We start from the raw sequence: 19,077 nt of genomic DNA on the forward strand, positions 1-19,077 counted from the left end.
GGGCTGGGCAGAGGCCTCCTGTGTCCAGAGCCAGTGAAGGGACTGTGAAATGGTTCTGAGAATGGGGTAGGAGCATTGGCAGGGGAGTCACGACCTTGGCTGGAGCTGCATCGGGGCCAGCAAGGGGGCCAGAGGGACGAGCAGCTTCAGAGCGAACGGACACTGAAAGACCCTCAGGCAGACGGTGCCAGGCACCCCAGCCAGCCTCACACCAGTTCCCACACTCCAGGGCTCTTTTGGTCATTTTATTCAAGAAAGGGAGGACAGACAGGGGGCCGAGCTGAGCCCTGAGTCCCTGAACCTCCCAGCTCAGCCCCCACAGCAGGATCAGACGAGAGTTAGAGGGTGGGGACTGCAGCCCCCCCACCCCAGACAAGGTTGGGGACAGACAGGACCCAGGAATACCCACTGGATGTCCTTTAGGTTGTCCTCCGAGAGGGTGGTGGGCAAGCACCACCCGGGGCGGGGCTATTTGGGGGTGCTGCCCCCCTTCTTGGGGGTGGTGGGCTTCTTGCTCTGCCAGAGGTGTCCCTGGATGGTGAAGGCATCTACGCTCATGGACATGGTCTTGGCGGGGATCTGGGTGAAGCGCTTGCGGTCAGAGTTGTACTTGTAGATGCCCTCGACCATGGCGGGCGTGACTGTGCGGGGGCCATAACCCGCCAGCCGAGACAGCTCCTCCGTCTCCCCTGACAGCGTGTAGAGGGCCCGGAACTGGCAGCTCGAGTCCCGGAAGAGGATCAGGAAGTGGTTGGCCTTGCTCTTCTCAATTTCCTGGTGGGCAGGGGAGGCAGGCCATCAGCCAGGCCAGCAAGGCCTCTGGCCCTCCTGCTGGCCCCCATCCCCACCCAGACTGACCTCGAGAACACGGTTCTTCTGTGGCTCGTTCACCTTGCCCGCCAGGCAGCAATGCGACAGGGCATTGTGGATGATGAACTTGTTAGATTTGGCGCTGGGCTCCTTGTACAGCCGGGGACCTAGGGGGCAGGGCTGTCAGCAGGGGTGGCTAGGCCCAGGTGGGGCCCCGCGCAGGCCACCTGCAGCCCACTCACCTGTGTACTCGGGCACTGAAGCAGGGGAGGAGGCGTTGCTGCCATTCTCCCAGTCACGCTCACGGCTACCAGGCAGGCGGCTGGGGGACATGAGGCCTGATGGGGATGGAGCCCTGCAGGGGAAGAGGGCGGGACAGAGATGCAGCTGTGGGGTAACACTGCCCTGTGTGCAGTGGGACCAGGGAAGGGAGAGCCTGGAGCCCTCGGCAGAGTGGGAGGTGTGTGTGTGTGCGTTGTACACACGATCAAGTCTAGGCATTGCCCCCCCCCCGCCTCAGGCATGCTGACCCCTCCCTGCAGCTCAGAGGCCCAGCGTAGGTCCTCTCCAGCAGGGAGACAGTCCCACCCACGCACACGCCCTTCCAGCTCTGCAGCAGCAGATGAGCACACTTCTGCCGTGTCACCCACAGCTCACATGTACACAGACTTGGGGAGGCCACCTACGCAGGCCCAACTCACCGAGACGTGGGCCTCTTCACGCCAAGGTGGTTGGGGGCCTCACTGGCCACGGTTGACAGTGAGAGGGTAGACTGGGAGTAGACCTTGCTGAGTCGAGAACCTGGGGGCAGAGTGCAGTGAGTCAGAAACTGTCTGAAGCCCTACTGCCCCCCAAAATGCCCAGTGGAACCTTGCCTGACAGGCTCTCCCCCTGTGTAGCCCCCAGCAGACCTCTCTCACCCCCAACATTCCCAAGGGCCTTCATCCATTAACCTTGGAGAGGACTCCAGGCCAGCTCTGCCTAACAGCCTTCGACCTCCTGCAGCCCCCACACCCCGCTGGAAGTGCCGCCAGCAGGCTGGGCATTCCCACCCCAGACCCTAATCACCCACAGGAGCTGGCCTTTGCCGCTGTAATATACCCGTCCCCACCCCACAGGGGCTCACCAAGCAGGCCACGGGCTGGGCTTCGAGCCAGGGCTGAGTCATCACAGCAACCAGAGCGTGGCCTGGGGGCCCTCCGTCCACCCCGGCCAGGCCCTCCAGTCCCCAAGGCCCTTGGCCGCAGCACCTTGTCCAGGTCATCCATTAGCTTCAGCTGGGCCCGGCGCTCATACTCGAGCCGTGTGAACTCCCCCCGCCGAGGGCCCACCTCCTCTTCAGCTGGGGCCCTGGCAATGGGGGCCAGGGGGCCAGGGGCCAGCTCCTCTTGGGCCAGCCTGCAAGTGGAGGGAACGAAGCAGTCAGACAAGTCACAGGGTCCCTGGGGCTGGGGTCCCTGGGGCAGGACGGCCTCACCGTGCAGCCTCCTCCCTCCGCTGCTCTTTCTCCGCCTCCTGCCACTGTTTGCGCCGCTGCACCTCCTCTGCCCGCCGCTGCTGCCGCTCCAGCAAGCTGGCCCGCTTCTGGGCCATCTCGTCCTCGGGCTTGTCTTCATCCTGGGGACAGGCACTGAGTGCTGCTGGCTGCCTCTCCCCTCGCCCAGCGGTAGTCTGATCAGTCAACCAGACCACCAGCCAAGCCACTCACCTGACCCTTGGATTTTGTGATTGCCCTAAAGGCACTTAGTTGGCACCCAGTTTGTGCAGAGCCCCATAAGCTGGGTGCCAGCACAGCGGGCTGGGCAGGCCTGGGCACTGCTCCCACAGGATGCTTAACACAGAGGGGACAGTCTGATAGCACCTCAACAGGCAGCTACCAGTCTGCACTGCAGGGAGGCACCAAGTGGGGCTCCAGGGAGGCAGCCCAGAGAATGAGGAAGAGGACTTAACTGGGGAGGGGTGAGAAGAGCAGTCCAAGCAGAGGTTACAGCAAGGACATAGGCCCTGAGGCCAGAACAAGCCCTGTGAGTGTGTGGCACAGCAGGGAGGCGGGGAGTGGCCGGGACACCGTGGGGTGAGCTGAGGTGAGCCGAAGGAACGGTTCAGTTCTAAGGGCAAGGAGAGCTGCAGAGGGGTTTTAACAGGACCGTGACAAAGACCAATCTGCATTTTCCGAAAATCTGTCTAGCTCTCCAGTTGTAAACTGCCAGGGATTTGTAGGGGGTGCGGGGGGCCAGCACAGACCAGTCAGGATATGACTGCAGGTGTCCAGGTGAGGAATGGTGGCCCAGGCTGGGGGTGCCATGAGGAAGGGGAACTGGCCAAGCCATGGGGAGGGAGACAGCAGCACGGGGAGGAGATGCCTGCCCTGTCTGTCCGTTCTGTCCCTCACCCACCCATCTGTCCATCTGCCCACCTCCACCTGGCTGGCGGCACATCCACCCACCCCACCTGTCGTCCATCTGGCTACACACACACTGTCTGCCTGCCTGCTCCCACGTGCATACACAACGCCCTTCCACCCACCTTCGTCCACCCACCAGCTCCTATCTGTCCATCCTGTGGAATGTCCTCTCCACCTGACCACGTGTCCACCCACCCTTCTACCCACTCCCTGACCAGCCAGCCGCCCTCCCTCTCTTCCACCAACTAAGGTGGCTCACCTTATAGAAGAAGCCCAACCCGGTGCGGGGAACTCCCTCTGAAGATACCTCTTCCTCTAAAGAATCGTCAGCACCAGGGGGGCTCCCGTCCCCCTCGTTCTCAGCCAAAGGCTCCTCCAGGCTGCCCAGTGGGATCTCGATGAGGCCTGGCCTGGCCATGGGCTCCTCGGGAGGTGGCCCCTCGGCCAGGAGGATGGAAGAGCGTGTCTGCACGGGCACCTGGCTCGGCGAGAATTTACGCAGGTGGGGCAGGCTATCTACATCGTGGGGAGGTGTGAGCACCCTTGTCAGGGGTGCCAGTCGCAGCTCTGCCGGCCGCGTGTGCTTCGGGCTGCGGGGTGTTGGGCTGGGACCCGGCCCAGGGCTGCGCCGGGCAGTTGGGGGTCGTCGTGCGGGACTGGTGGGTGCAGCTTTGGGACTCGTGGAGGGGACGGGGATGACCCACGCAGCGGGAGGTGGGGTGGGTCCAGGTGCTTCAGGCGGGGCCAGGAGCCGCTGCTGCTGGTCTGTGAGCCGCTGCATGTCCCGCTGCAGTGAGCTGAGAGCAGCGCTCAGCTTGCTGACTGCCCGGTTGTAGTCCCCCAGGCCCTCGGGAGGCACCGGCCCCAACTCTGGTGAGAAGGTCACTGCCTTGGGCCTCGGGGATGGCTCCCCCTGGCCCTCGCCCAATGGCCGCTCCCCACCAGGGGCTGGCTCCGGGGCTGGCTCGGGCTCTGCCTCCGCCTCCCCTCCAGCCTCCCGCGGCTGCACCTGCAGGAAGGCGCTCTTGCCCAGTCGCTGGCGGTGCTTGGCAAAGATGGCCTCTATCCGCCGCTTCTGAGCCTCGATGGCCCGCCGCTTCTCTTCGAGCCGGGCTCCAAGCTCACTCATCTCTGAGCTCAGAGCCTCTGGTGCCGTTGGGGTAGACCCTGGGGACCCCACTCCAGCCTCTGCCTCGGCCTTCACCAGCTGCTTCTTGCGCTCAGCAAAGCTGGTCATCTTCACTTCAGAGTTGCTGGCTGCTGGTGAGGAAGCTACCACCTTTGAGGAGCCCTCAGATTGGGCTGGCAGTTTCAGTACCTCCCCTGCCAGGCAGGGAGACAGTTTCAAGGGGCTCTCAAGGTGAGGCAAGTAGACAGGTGCTCTGTTGGGTGGGTAGGAGGAGGCCAGCGGGGGTTTGGAGGGCCCCTCAGGTGAGTGGAGGTAGAAGCTGCCATCAGCAGCCCCATCTGGGAGCAGCCGGGGCTCGGCACTGTGGATGATCTGCAGGGCCTCCTCGATGGTAGGCAGGTCGCCAGGCTCTGGTGGTTGATGGGCGGGGGTCAGGGCTGGGATGGGGCGCGGGGGGCCCAGGCTGTCCGAGCTGACAGAGCGGAGTAAGACAGGGTCTCCCATGACGACATCCACGTCGCTGTCCAGGCCAAAGGGGGTGCTGAATGACACAGCCTGGGAAAGGGGGCGGCTGGGCGGCCAGAGGGAGGTGTCAGCCCCAGGTCAAGCCCTGGCCCGGCCCCAGCCTAGCCCCACCCTCTCCACTCCCCAGGCCCCAGAGATACCCTCACCTGAGCTGCCGGTTCCAGGCCTTGCTGAGGGCCTCCATATGGGACATGGATGGGGAGGACTTCAGTGAGCCTGGGAGGGGTGGTGAAGGGTCATTCAGTGGTCACTAAGGGGGATCCTGGGGACCCGGGGTGGGGTTAGCCTGGGCAGGTCACTGGGTGAGTCATGGATGGGTCCGCATGTGGATGGACAGCTGGGGGCCACTCAGTGATATTGGGAGTCCTGTTGAGCCACTGAGGAGGTCAGTGTGGGGTCCGTGAGTGTCACCATGTGCCAGAGGGACCCATGGGAGGGGTCAAGAGGTAACAACATGAAGTCATCTGGGGCTTTGGGGGTGGTTTCCAGGTCCAAGCCACACCCACCCTCACCTGTGGATCCTCGGAGTGGGGACTGGGGGCCGCCAGGTGACAGGAGTGGGTGGCGGAAGTTGAAGACAGGAGAACTGCAAGAGACGCCCATGAGCCAGGGGATCCCCCACCTCTCCCACAGTAGGGCACAAGCACCCCTGAGCCCCGGCCAGTGACCAGCCAGGAGGAGGGGCCCGTCACAGCCGGGACACTCACCCAGTGGGAAGAGCGTACCTACTGCCACTGCTGTTCTGAGGTGTGGAGGCCTCCGTGGCCTGGGGGGAGGCAGCTGCAGCGGAGAGAGGAGGGTCAGGCAGGGCATGGCCTCCTGCCCCTCACCTCCTCACCTGGACGGAACCAGGCCTCACCGTGGCCGTCGGGCAGGCCCTTGCCCTGCACAAAGTCGGGTTTCAGCACCTCGAAGCACACGAACATCTCAGCCAGCAGCACCACCAGGTTGGTCTGGAGGCAGAAGGAGGGCTCAGCCCATGGGACCCACAGCCCTGGATGTCCACACTGGCCCACCAGATGCCGAGGCAGCCTCACCTTCAGGGGCGGCGGCACATAAAGCAGGTCCTCGAGGGACAGCGGGCAGCCGCGAGGAAGGCGGGAGGCGCAGAAATCCTGCACCAGCTGCAGGTTGTACAGGCTGTCGGCCACGGACATGGGGTCCTTGAGGCACACCTCTGCGGGGACAGAGGCCGGTCTGGGGGTGGGCAGGGGCCCTGGATGAAGGAGCCCTGCTGTGGACCCGGGGCCAGGCACCCTCTGCGAGGTAGGCCCCGGAACGGGCTGCTCCTCGGGTCCCTGCATCTGCTGCTGCCAATGCCTAGGGCACTCGTTCCCAAGGAACTTGACACACAAAGCTTTTCCTGGTTTCCCTGAGCCCTTCAGGGCACCCAACATTGGGGCTGGTCTTCTGGATGAACTTACTTTCTGCCCAAATTAGGATGTGAGCCGCCTGAGGTCTGTATTGTTCTCACTGGATCCCTGGCCTCTAAAATGGGGCCTGGCATACAATTCACACTAGAAGCATTTGCTGCAGGAATGAATCTTATGAAGCGCAGAGAGGTTTAGATGCTTATGTGAAGTCACACAGCTCTCTAGGGGAACAGAGAGGTTCAAACCCAGGCTTGCTGTGTCTGGAAGCTGCACTCACAATGACAATGGCACTGGCCTGGGAACAGTCTTAGGACACTGGGCTCCTGAGGGTAGGGTCTGGCCCAGGCCTGGTCACTCACCCTCAAGTCGCAACAGCTGGGGACAGTAGCAGTGGATTGTGGCGGCCAGTGCAGCCCCATTGGCCAGGTCCTGGAGGCCAGTCACGTTGGGAAAGCAGGGGGCACATCTGGCCACAGTACGGTCCTTACGGTATCGGATCTGTAGGTGGGAGCCGGGTCAGGTCAGAGGTCAGGCTGGCCCCCAGGTCAATGGTCATGCAAGTTGGGCAGGGAGGCCTGGGGTTTCCGCCACGAGGGCGCATGAAGCCGGGGGTCCCAGAGCCAGAGTGAGGGCCAGCCCGGAGTGGGGGAAGGGCAGCAGCGAGGCAGAGGAGGTGTCTCAGAGCAGCCAGGCTAGCGGTGGGGGTCTGGGGCAGGGGCTCCTGGGACCCTGGGGTGGGGGATACGTTACCATGGGGGGTTTGCTCCCCGACTCCTTCAAACAGAAGGCAATTGCGTGCTGGGGGGAGAGGAGCAGCCATCAGCGGGACGGGAGGGGTGCTGACTCGCTGGGCAACCGAGCACACCTCCGGGGTGGGGAGGAAAGCCCTGAGCCCTGTCACGAGCCCATGGCCGTCCAGCGCCCTGCCTGTACTCTGGCCTGCTTTGGGGATCCCAGCTCCTCCCAGCCTGGAGGGACCCCACAGAGCAGCCTCCATGCAGGGAATCCTCCCCTCACAGAAGACCCAGGCCCCAGCTCGGGAGGGGGTGCAGAGGAAGCAGGCAGGCAGAAGAGGAGGAACCCCCAACCCAGGCCCCAGGAGTGAGAAAAGGCAGAGGACCCCATCCAGCCTCCTCCCTCCACATGCAGCTGTCCCATTCCCCTTGTCGTGCTTCTGGGAGGGGCACTCCCCACCCCCCATAGCTGGGATCTCTCCTTAGGGAAGCTGGAGTCTCAGGAAGGATCAGCCACATTCTTTTGGGTTTGAGGGCCTTCCTCTTGGCAAGGAGCGGTCTTCTCCATGTGCCTGGCCATTCAGGGCAGGGCTGCGTGTCTGCTGGGCTGGGGTCCTCCCTTCTGAAACTCCTGGGGACTCCCCATCTGGGCTCATGGATGAGCTAAGGGAGTTCTACACTCCTGATTGTGGAAGGGGAGGTTCATTCTGTCAGGTAATTGATGTGGGGGGGGGGGTCCTGCCCTGTCAATGAACACTGGAGATATCCCCCCTTCTCTTGGTTCATGGGGGACTTCTGTCTGTCCCCCAGGGCTGGGGGTCACACCTCCTTTGCTCACAGCTGGGGGGAGGTAGGAGAAGGAGTAGACAGGCAGACAAACACAGAGTGACAAGCAGGGCAGGCAGACGGGGCAGAGACGGCCCCACTTACAGGAACCAGCTTCCAGTACCAGCGGGTGGGGCACTGACGCCAGAGAGGCAGAGAGATGAGAGGGGCAGGCACATAAGAGGGGCGGGGTGGGGGGAGAGAGAGAGTCACCTCCAATAGCCTCAGTGCACAAAGGGCCATGAGGTCCACCCGCCCCACCCACCCAGCCTTTGACTGTCCTTTCGTCCATCGCTCGCCTTTGTCTCACCGAGGGCTGCGCTGGAGCCGCCCCATCTGCAGGGGCTGCGGGAGATGCTCTTTGGGCTGCTTCCTGCTCTGTCTTCTCTTGCAGCCGCCGAATCGTCTGGGGAACCAGGAGAGGACAGCGCTGTGGTCACTGGGCGATCCTGTCCCTGAGCCCACCCTGGCCCCAGCCCACCCTGGCCTAACCCCACCTACCGTGTCCACCCAGAAAAGGAGCTTGTGCTCCAAGCTGGCCAGGGCCAAAGGACCGGGCGGCATCTTTGTCCATTCTAAGGCGAAGGCCACCATGAGGGCATCGATGACCGCTAGGTGGGCTCCCTGTGGGCACAAGGACTGAAGGGTGAGATCAGAACGGAATCAAGGGGAAGAATCTGGAAGTGGGAGGGGCTTGAGGGTTGGGGCCTCTGGAAAGCAACCAAGACAGGGGTTCTGGCAGAGCTACTTCCTGGTGGGCTCGGCTTTGAGGTCACACACTAGGTCTTAGGATCTGGTAGGCGGTATAGGCCAGTTGTGGCTCAAAGGCCACAGCAGTATCTTTTGGAAAGGGGCCACGCCTGGTGGGAGGAGTACTGATGGGAGGAACGAGGCCTGTTGGGAGGAGCTAGCCTGGGTGGGAGGAGCCAGGCCTGTTGGGTGGGGCCCCAGAAAGTGGCCAAGTGCAGTGGTCCAGTGGTCAGGGCCTACCATGAGGATAGGCTGGTGTCGCAGGTCAGCCTCCTGCACAGGGCGTTCCGGCAGTGCGGGCACCGTGCCCCTCCGTGCCAGCAGGGCCAGCAGTGCAGAGGGGCTGGGGGGCGTCTCGAGCTGCGGCAGCACCTGCCGCCAGGCCCGGCAGTACAGCTCCGCTGAGAGCAGCAACCGTGTCACCGGGGGCTTCACGTGCTCCTGCGCATACTGGTCGGTGTAGAAGGGCTCCCATAGCTCCGAGGGCACATGCTCTGTGCGGGTGAGGGGAGTGAGGGCAGGTCAGGGCCTCCGGGAACCAACCAACCACACCCACACCGTCACACAGCTCCAGTTAAGGGGGGGCTCTGGGCCAGGGAGGATGGCACTGGGAGAGAAGACACAAGTGTGGAGGAGTTTGCCAGAGGAAGGGCTGATGGTGTTCCAGATGCACGTGAAGATCAGATGGTGGAAGAGTGCACAAGTGCGTGTGGGGAGAAGGTGGGAGGTCTTGTTGGGGGTGGGGGGAGGGGAGAGAGGACCATTACAATGCTCATTGCTTAATCACCCACACCAGTGCCCCACAACACCCCATTAGGCTCATTTACACCTTAATGCAACCCTGGGGAGCACCTGCCTCAGGCCACACAGTGAAGCAATGATGGAGCTGGCCTTCACATCCAGACCTTTAACAGACTCTACACCCTCTCAGCTCAGATTTGGGGGCTGGCTGGCAGGGCACCCAATGGGGGAAGTGGACACACTGCAGACACTTTGCGGGGGGGGGGGGATGAACTGGGTGACTGAAGGGAGGATGTGGAGGGAGGTGCCAGGGGCCTCATGGTGGACTCGGGGATGGAAAAGGGGGTGGTGACTGGGGTTGGGGGGCTCAAGAGGCTCAGTATGAGGGGCTGGGGCTTAGGAGAGCAGTGGGGTCCTGTTGCAGATGCAGCCTTGGACACCGTGAGTGGGACTGAAGACTAGGAAGAGGCTTGAGGAAGCCGCACAAGGGGCAGGGCTCAAGTAGGACCCAAGGGTGGGGAGGAGAGAGATCAGAATAAGCTGCCAGAAAAATCCAGGAAGGCCAAGGAAGAGGTAACAAGGAAGAGGTAACTGAGGCCAATGTGGGGGTTCCAACCCTCATGGGGTTCTTCCAGGGAGGCCCCACTCATTCCAATCACAGAAGCTGTTTTGTGTACTGGGGTTCCCCATGTGTTTCAAAGAGTGAGGGCAGGATTCTATCACTTAGAACATTTGAATGAGACCAGACCTTTCTCGGTGCCTCTCATCACAGCCACACTCCCAGATATCTTCCACCCACAAGGACCCAAGCATCCTTGACTTCAGTCCCTCCCTGGATGGGCTCTCTCCCCACCCCCTAAAATCATACTTGACCTTCCCACTTAACGCCCCACCCCTGTGGAGAGTTGTGCCTGCTCTCTGCCCCTCCCAGCTCAGCTCCTTGAAAGAAGAGTTCTCCAGGCTTCACTTCCTTCCAGCCTACCCAACCCCAACCTCCCCAGCCTGGCTCCTGCCCTTCCAGGTCCCTTGCTTCTCAAGGCCACAGTGGCCACCCAATGCACAATTGAGGCCTGTGTCTTACTTGGGCTCTCTTCCCGGGACCTCATCCTTCTGGAAGTCGTCCTCCCCTCAGCATCTCCCAGGTTCCCACCACTCAAACCAGGCCCCTCCACACCTGCCCCCTCAAGGCAGAGGTCCTGGCAGCTGTCTCGATGACCTTGTAAGTGGACATGTCCACCCCCACACATATATGATGGCCTCCACTGCCATCTGAGCACATGCTGTGGCTTTGGCAACTCCCATAATCCTTAGCATCTTGCTCCAAACCTGCTCCTTCTCTCTGTTCCCATCACAGTGAAAAATCACCATCCCTCCACTCTCCTCCTCCAACATGCAGTCAACTTCAACCTCCTGGCATCTTTCAAAGCCAGACACTCCCTGTCTCTCCAGCTCCTACTCATTCCCACCGGTGAAAACGGAACAAGTTCTTTTCTGCAGGACTTGTCAGGGCCTTCAAAATGAAACTGAGGTGAGATGTTGCCACCGATGGCTAATGTTTACCAAGTACTTCCTTTATCCCAGCGTGTCTCCACCTCTGCTCTGTTGGCACTTGGGGCTGGATAATTCTTTGTGTTCGCCTCGGGGGTGGGGCAGGCTGTCCTGGTTGTAAAGTGTTGAGCAGAATCCCTGGTCTCTAGTCACTGGATGGTCTCTAGTACCTTCCTCCCAAGCAGCCAGCAGTGCCTGCAGACAGTGCCAGTGTCCCCTGAGAGCTGAGAGCCACCAGCACTCTGTGCCACACACTGTTTGTGACGCGCTGACTGCAGAGCAGGGCTCGCCCTGGGAAACACAGTGCGAGCCACACACGTGCTCTTAGATGTTCCAGGAGCCACATGGAAAAAGTAGAAACAAGCAATGTTCATTTAGTAATCTTTTCAACCTAATGTACAGTTGACCCATGAACACAGATTTGAACTGGATGGGCCCGTGCATATGTGGATTTTTCCCAATAAATCCTGTAAAAGCATCTTCTCCTCCTTATGATTTTCTGAATACCATTTTCTTTTCTATAGCTTACTTTACTGCAAGAATACAGCACGTAATATGTAGAACATACAAAAACATGTGTAAGTCCACTATTGTTATTAGTAAAGTCAACAGCAGGCTATTCGTAGTTAAGTTCTGGGGGAGTCAGAAGTCGCACACAGGTTTTCAACTGTGCAGAGGGGAGGGTGGCGGGGCAGTCAGCACCCTAGCCCCTGTGTTGTTCAAGGGTCCCCCGGACACCTGACATGGTATCATTTCAACGTGTAACCGATATAAACACATTATTACCGAGGTATTTCTCGTTCTTTTCCCATCCCAGGTCTACAGAAGCCACTGCGCTTCTCATCCTGCTTACAGCGCCTGCAGGTCGGCGGCCCTGGTTCAGCAGCCCAAAGCAATGCTGGCAGTTACTGCTGCAGCGGCCACCATCGCATACTCGGTCACTTAGTCCCTACAGCACTGACATCCTATGTGCGTGGTGCAGATGAGAAAACCAAGGCCCGGACCCCGGCCAGGGCTCGCCAAAGCTCACACAGCTAGTAAGTGACAGAGCTGACACGGACCCCATCTCCCTGTGCACCATGCTGGCTCTCTGAAGGCATTAAGGGACTGCGTGCGCTGTTTCCCAAACTTGCTTAAAGGCGGCACCCTTTCATCTCATCTCTGAGCTGGAGTTCTGTGGAACCTGCCGCCTGCCGTGCTGCCTGGCCTCCTCGCATCTGGGCCTTGCCATCACCAGAACTACCCCTTCCCCAGCCACAATCCCCCTGGGCACACACTCGCATGTCTGATCTCATCGTGCCAGTCCCCAAATACTTTCCATGACCCCTAGTGCCCTCAGGCCCTCACCCATGGCCTGAGAGGCCCTCCTCAGTCTCAAGCACCTCCTTCATCCCAGCCTCCCTCGATTACCAGCAGGACCCCCACTTCCTTCTCTTTGTTGGTCCATACCCCATGCCTTACTCAGTACCTGTGATCCCCTCCCCCTGGCAAACTCCTCTGCATACTTCAAGGTTCAAGCCCTCCTTCTAGGGTGCCTTCCCTTTTCCTCCCCTTCCTGGGAGATCTCAGGAACGTCCTCCCTGCTGGAGCTCTGCTGCATCCCTCTAAGTATGACTCAAGGCAGGGATGGTCTGGTCTCATGTCCCATAGCCCACTCTCCCTCATTCAACCCCCAATCCAGCTGGAGCACCCAGCACTGGCCTGGCACCCAAAGGCATCAGGTAAAGAGTCCCAGAGTTCATTAACCATGCAGAGTTCTGTCCTCTCTCAGGGCCTGGTATCCCACCTTCCTCAGCCCCCTCTGTTTAGAGAAGGTGGGTGGGGAACGTCATTGAAATTGACCTTCAGGGAGGGTGTCATACAGCACGGGAGGCTGGGTCTAAGAGTCAGTGCGTCTCCTCAGAGAACTTCACTTTCCTTTCTGTGAAATGGGATAGTAATTTCTGCTGTCCCCTGGACAGGGGATGATGAATAATATTCACATTATTAATAAAATCAGCAGCACACCAATGCCAGCAGCAGTAATAGCAAGCATCTATGTAGCGTGTCCTGTGTGCCAGGCATGGTGCGGACAATTCTGTAGCAGCACTCTCTCCTCTGCATCCCAGCCGCCTGGTGAAGAAGGTACCAACTGGGATTCTGGTCACTTTTGCACTGTCCCGGCCCACTTGCAAATGGACAAATAAGTGAAGGAATGCCTTCTTTCACGGAGGGGGAAATGCGAGCTCAGAGAACTGAGACCGCCCACAGTCTGGTGGAGCTAGGACTCAAACTCAGCTCTGATTCCCGGAGGTGAGCCCTGTGCGGCCTCTGAACCAGGGGTGTGAGGGGCTGAGGCTACCTGAGCCTCTCCCCAGTAACCGCCTTTCCTGCTCAAGCAGATCCTTGAGGGCAAACAGGCCCTGTGTGCAAGGGTGCAGGGAGAGAGACTGCAAGAGAGACAGGCTCGGGCGGCTCCAGGAGAGGGACTGCTATCACAGAGACCCACGCCCAGAACAGGTTCATCTGGGAAGGCCACTGAGGGAGGATGGGCTGTGCCCAGCTGGTGCCAGGACCAGTGGGTGGGCAGGGCGTCCCCCAGGAAGGCCCAGTCCTTAATTAACCCCAGCTTCCCCATGGCCGGGCTCCGGCTCTGGCGTGTGGCCCTGACTGAGCCTGCCCAGGGCCTCCAATCCTGGGGACCCACCCACATCCTCCCTTCTCCGGTGGCCCGACCTCTTCACACAAGTGGGCCTGCGCCTGGGCCCCTGCCACGGGCGATCTTGGACAAGCTATTTCTCTTCCACTGTGCTCGCCCGCCTCCTAGGCAAAGCGAGGCAATAAGTCATAGCTGCCAACCCTGGCCAGGGACGTGGAGGCAAAAAGAGGGTCTCCGGGGCTCCCTGCGCCGCCCGCAGCGCAGGCGGGGCCGACGCGGGGTGCGCGTCCGGGCCTCCGGGTGTGGGTCCTGGGTGTGAGTTGGGAGTCCTCGCGCGCGTGATGCGAGTGTGTAAAGGGGAGGAGAGCGTGCAAAGCAAGGCTGGCACTGCAGACCCCAGGCGGCCTATAGGCACCTCCCCGCTCACCTGGGGCCCGCGACGCCAGGGTACTGGCGCGGAGCTGGGCCGCTGGCCCCACCCCCACCACGCTCCCGCAGCCCGGCGACCAAAGTCCAACGCCCGGGCCGAGCGGCAAACCCAGAGCCCGGGAACCCCGGCGGCCCGCGCTATTGTTCCCACGACCTCGACCTCCCAGGCCCGCCCCCCGCACCTGTCGCCCCCAGAGGGTACCTGCGCCCCCGAACGCGGCCCGCAGCACCCACGCCAGGCTGGCCGCCGCCTTAGCCCGCGAGAAATCGTACTGGTCCAGCGACTTGATCTCGGGGACCAGGAAGGTCCTCCGCAGCGGCCCGGGCCCGGGGGGCGCCGCCTCCACCATGGCGCTGCCGGGGCTGCTGGCGCCGGCTCCGTGCTCGCTCCGGCTGGGCTGCGCTGCGCTGCGCTCGCACCCGGGCCGCCGCCGAGCCAGGTGCGGCCGCTAGCGTTCGCGACGCTGCGTCGGCCCCGCCCCGGGGCGGAGTCCAGGTGCGCCCCGCCCCCAGACTGGTGTCCGCGCCTCGCCGGGGCCTTCGCCGCAGGGTGGGGTGGGGAGGCTAAGGAGTGAGTGTGCGCGTGCACGTGTGTGCGCATGTGTCCAGTGCACGCACTGGAGAGGACGAGGGACCCTCTGTTTCCCAATGTGCGTGCTGGCCCGAGTGTGTACCCTTACATGCAAGTGTGATCATGTGTGTGGGCGCACCTGTTTCTGATAGCGTGTTGTGAGCGTACAAGAATATGTGTATTCATATCTTCACATGTCTCTGACTGTGTGTAGCTGCCGAACAAGTGTGTGTGAGGATGTCTGCGAGTGCGCACATGTATGCGGGGTTCCACGTTTTCCACACCAGCGTGTAAGAGGGCCTGCATTGTGTAGGTGTCTGTCCGGAGGGTGTGGGAGTGGTGAGTGTGTGTGTGTGTCTGCCTCTCGTCAGTGGCTCTGTGAGTGTGTGTATTTGTGAACACGCAAATGTACTTGTGTTCTGTGACGGGGTGTGGTGAAGGCCAGAGGAGGAGTGTGTGGCAGACGCTGAAAGTGTGTACTTGCGACTGTTTGTGTGTGTTCGCACGGCTGTTACCAGGTGTAACTGTTAAAGTCCACACGTGTATCTCTGGTTTCAACAGAATTTTCTAGGGGTTCCAACAGTGTGTAGTGGGCGGTATTTGTGCCCGAGTGCGTTTGTGTGTGAGGGTCTCAGGGTGGTTAGTGCGTGTGGGGGTGCTTTTGGAATGCATCTTCATGCATCATGAGTGTAGTTATGGGTGAGTCTGTGGTGTCAGTCAGTTATGACAGCATGTGTAAGCTGTGGAAGTGGGTGTAATTGTGTAAGAAGGTCCATTTCTGGATACACTTGTGAGCGTGCAAGTGTGCATATTTATTTAAGAACTGCATATTTGTGTAAGCACATTTGTGTGTGATACAAGTCTGATTGTGTCTGTCAGTATGGAGGCGTGTGAATATAGTTGTGCACACATGCAAGTGTGTGCACATTACTGGATGTATTTGTAAGTGTCTGAGCCCCTATTTGTGGATATCTGTCTAATACTTGCTTGTGTTCTGTTGTGCTTTTGTGGTGAAGCATCTGCTGTGTGTCTGCTGCTGTGTGTCTGCTGCTGTGTGTGATAGTGAATGCGCCGTGTTTGTGTGTTAGGTCTCTTCGGGCCTGTCTCAGTGTGCATATCCAGCTATGGTTGTGTGTGTATATAAGTACACATGTGTTTGGGTTTGTTTCTGAGTGTGTTTGTATGTGGAGAGCTGGTGTTGGCATCTGTTTGAATTTGTGGATGTTACATGGGTCTGAGTGTGAGTGTGACAAGCTGCACACATATGTGTGCCAGTTTTCTGAATGGAAATTGAGTGGCTGGACATATCTCTCTACATGTGAGTGCATTTGTGGGTGTCTGGGTGTGCCTGGTTGGGGTACACAATGGCGGTGGTGTATAGGCATGCATGTGTAAGTTGTTGTGCTTGAAATGGGCTGTAGGTGTAAGGTGGGCATTGTGGGCATCCAGCAGTGTTAGTGCATCACATGTAAGTGAGACTGGGTGGGTGAACTCTGCGTCAGGGATGTGAGCGCGAGGCTGTGCATCTGAAGCTGCAGAGGGATTTCCGTCAGCATGGAACAATGTGCATTTCCTTGACTACGTGAAATTCTGTGAGATGAGGAAGCACGATGGCCAGTCAGCGTCCTGAGGTCCTGCCCTGTGCCCGCCTCAGATCGTGGTCCCTGAGTGCCACCCTTCGCAGGAAGTTCCAAGGCCCTTTCACATGCATTGCACAGGTATGGCTGAGGCTGGGTCTCGTGCTCCAGAGTGTGTGACCAGGCAGGGCTGGGTGTGCCCAAGGGAGGGGACCTGGGGTGTGGGCCCTCCTGTCTGGATGTGCCTGTGCAGGAGTGGGTGTGGGTGCACAAAGACGCCTGTGTGTATGCATCTGAGCTCATGTGAGGATGTGTGTGATACACGTGCCCTGGCTCTCGTCCCAGCCCCCTGGAAGACCTGGACAAATCCTCTCCCCACTGGGCCTCAGGGTCCTCGTCTGTGGCACCCCTGGGGGTCTGAGCTCCAGGCATGGGGAGGTATCCTGGCACTGGCAGTATGCCTGCTTCCATGCCCTACTCCTCCTGTGAGCATGGCATGACCAGCCAGCTCACATGCATGTTTGCTTTTCCTAGGAAGGTTCTTATGACCTCAATGTACCCAAAGGCCAAACACAGGTAACGGCAGTGCCCACTGCTCACCAGCATACACTCCCCAGGGGTGCATAGCGCACACTCAGACACAGGTGCTAGCCCAGGACAGGCCCATGGGCCCTCAGTGCTCTGGGCTGGGAGGCCCTGGGGTCGGCAGCAGGAGCTGAGCCTGTATGATCTCTGCCAGTGCTGGAGGCCTCACAGGCCCATCCTCCACACTGGGCCAACTGGAACTCCTGGCTGGGCTGGACCTCCCCACCCACACAGGGTGGCTGGAATCAGGTCCCACCTGCCCTTGAGGGCTTGTTCCTTGGGCCCAGGCAGGTGCAGTCACACTGGCTCCTCTGAGTGCAGCCCCGGGCCCAACCCAATTCCTTACCTCCCGCCCCCTTCCTAACCTGGGCTGCCTCTGACTGTCATGCCTCCCAACTCTCTAGGCCCTGGTGATCTGGCTGGGGATGGAGGAGGCGGATGACTTAGAGTGTCTGTAGGTCGAGGCTTCAGGAATGGACTTGGGAGAGTGTACGAACACCTCCCAAATCTCCTGCACAATTCTCTGTGTGTGTGTGTACTTCTGGAATCATACTAACAGGTAATGATTTTTAAGGGTTTTTTATGTCCAGCACAATCTCATTAAATCCTCGCAACATCCCTTCCCGAGGAGAAGGGAAGGAGGCTCTGAGCCCAAGTCCCTGGGTCAGGGGTCCTCGGCTGAGGCACTACACTGCCCTTGGGGCCTGAACCGGTGCCTTCTCCAAACACCCTTGCCTCTCAGATGGGGCTGGGTGAGGCCTGTGGCCTGGGGATCTCCCCGCAGAGGAGGCTGGAGTCCCCTCTCTGTCCCTCCAGCCCACAGTGAGCTGCAGGGATGGGGTTCAGGTGTGGCCACTGGTTTTGCCCTCCCCGCCCACACAGGGTCCCAAGGTGGCCTCTCTGAAGTTTGGCCCTAGCTGGTGTGGCTCAGTTGGTCGCACCATAGACGGAAGGGTCACAGGTTCCATTTCCGGTTGGAGCACACACCTGGGTTGTGGGTTCCTTCCCCTCTTGGGGACCATGCACGGGGCTGCTGATCGATGTTCCTCTCCCTCTCCATTTTTCCTTCCTTCCCTTCTCTCTAAAGTCAGTGAGCTTGTCCTCAGATGAGGATTAAGAGAAAAACAAACAAACAAATAGAAATTTAAAGTTGTGAAATTGATCGTTCCTAGAGACTGCTCTTCATGTCAGTAATGTCCCCATCCAAAAGTTAGTTTAAAAAGAAAAAGAGGTGGTTTATTACCAGACCCCCAAGGGTCTCTGGGAGACATTTCTGAAATATCAAACAATTAAACAAACCATCAGTCCTGTGCACCCTCGGGGCTGCTTGTCCCTGTCCTTATGACACCTGCATTGAACTAACACGTCAGAAGAGACCGTTTCAGCGGGGGCCCGGCGCCGGGACAGCAAGCAAGCTGCTGGGGAGCGGGGAGGGTGGGCGGGTGGGGACTGCCTTGGCCGAGGTGGACGCAGGAGAGGGGAAAAGGGCAGGCGAAGAAGGGCCGACACCACGGGCAGGCCTGGCGCTGGCGAGTTCCTGTAGCTGGGGGGCGGTGCCGCGCGCGCGGAGCGGGGCGGTGGAAAGTTTTGGAGGGCTTCTCCAGTTTTCCCCAGCGAAGGGACTACTTTATTCCGGCCCATTGAGTGCAATAATCGTCAGTTCCTAGGCGCAGCATCGGGGGGAGGGAAAAGGACGTGCACAGCGCCCTGACCCGACGGGGGGGCCAGCTGCCGGCGCTCCCCAGGGCCACGGCTAAGGCTCGGGGAGGGGAGGGGCGGGGCGGCCGCCACAGAACGGATACAGCGTCGCCGTGTTGCCCCACGAACGAAAACACATACTCCCGCTTCCAGGCGGATAGAAAGACTGGTCGAATTCATTAACAAATGAAGGACAAACCTGACCTGCAGAATTCCAAATAAGTTGCGTAAATACTCCGCCTTCGAGAAAGGGTGGGGCTTCAGGTAGTGATTTCCTTCCAAAAGGCACAGTTTGGAAAGACGGAGAAAGAGTCCCTTTTCTGTGGACAAACCTGAAACACACGTTGTGTCCCCTGGCTCGTTGGCCAAGGTCAGCGCCCACAGCCATTATGTGGTTGACAGTATACACCGTTGATATGATGTCATGAACACAGCACGTTGCCTCTGGGAACATCCTCCCCCAAGCCCATAACCCTGACGGCAGTGGTGGGGGAAACCAGAGAAAGTCCCCCAGGGTACCTGACGGCTGTGCCTCCGGCCATCAAAGACAGGCAGTGGAAGAGACGCCACAGCCAAGAGGGGCCTGAGGGAATGTGACAACTAAATGTAGTGTAGGATCCTGGACTAGAAAAAAGATGTTTGGAGAAAACTGGAGAAATCTGAATAAAGCATGGGCTTTAGTCGACACTAATGTATCGGTATTAGTTCATAAATTGTAACAAATGTCCCATACTAGCAAA

General features: G+C 59.7%; 1 protein-coding gene across 9 annotated transcripts; it reads right to left on the minus strand.

The window, feature by feature from the left end:
• Positions 1-231: 231 nt before the first annotated feature.
• CAMSAP3 (calmodulin regulated spectrin associated protein family member 3) lies at positions 232-14,375 on the minus strand. Of its 9 annotated transcripts, XM_045823126.1 has the most exons (19): positions 14,109-14,375; positions 8,791-9,044; positions 8,302-8,424; positions 8,111-8,206; positions 7,906-7,938; positions 6,992-7,039; positions 6,601-6,739; positions 5,906-6,045; positions 5,728-5,821; positions 5,594-5,648; positions 5,381-5,454; positions 5,015-5,084; positions 3,474-4,914; positions 2,288-2,427; positions 1,937-2,208; positions 1,512-1,611; positions 1,053-1,165; positions 859-977; positions 232-774 (listed from the first exon to the last, which is right to left on the minus strand). In XM_045823126.1, exons 1-19 carry the CDS (start codon positions 14,254-14,256, stop codon positions 469-471), a joined length of 3,765 nt encoding a protein of 1,254 aa, XP_045679082.1. In that variant the 5' UTR covers positions 14,257-14,375; the 3' UTR covers positions 232-468. The 9 variants fall into 9 exon arrangements, with proteins under 9 accessions (XP_045679082.1, XP_045679038.1, XP_045679059.1 ...); XM_045823082.1 differs by lacking the exon at positions 7,906-7,938; XM_045823103.1 differs by lacking the exon at positions 7,906-7,938 and having other exon boundaries at positions 3,522-4,914; positions 5,576-5,648.
• Positions 14,376-19,077: the final 4,702 nt, after the last annotated feature.

Source organism: Phyllostomus hastatus, unplaced genomic scaffold (genome assembly GCF_019186645.2).
Source record: "Phyllostomus hastatus isolate PE091 unplaced genomic scaffold, TTU_PhHast_1.1 phas_contig_150, whole genome shotgun sequence".
Classification (NCBI taxonomy): Eukaryota; Metazoa; Chordata; class Mammalia; order Chiroptera; family Phyllostomidae; genus Phyllostomus; species Phyllostomus hastatus.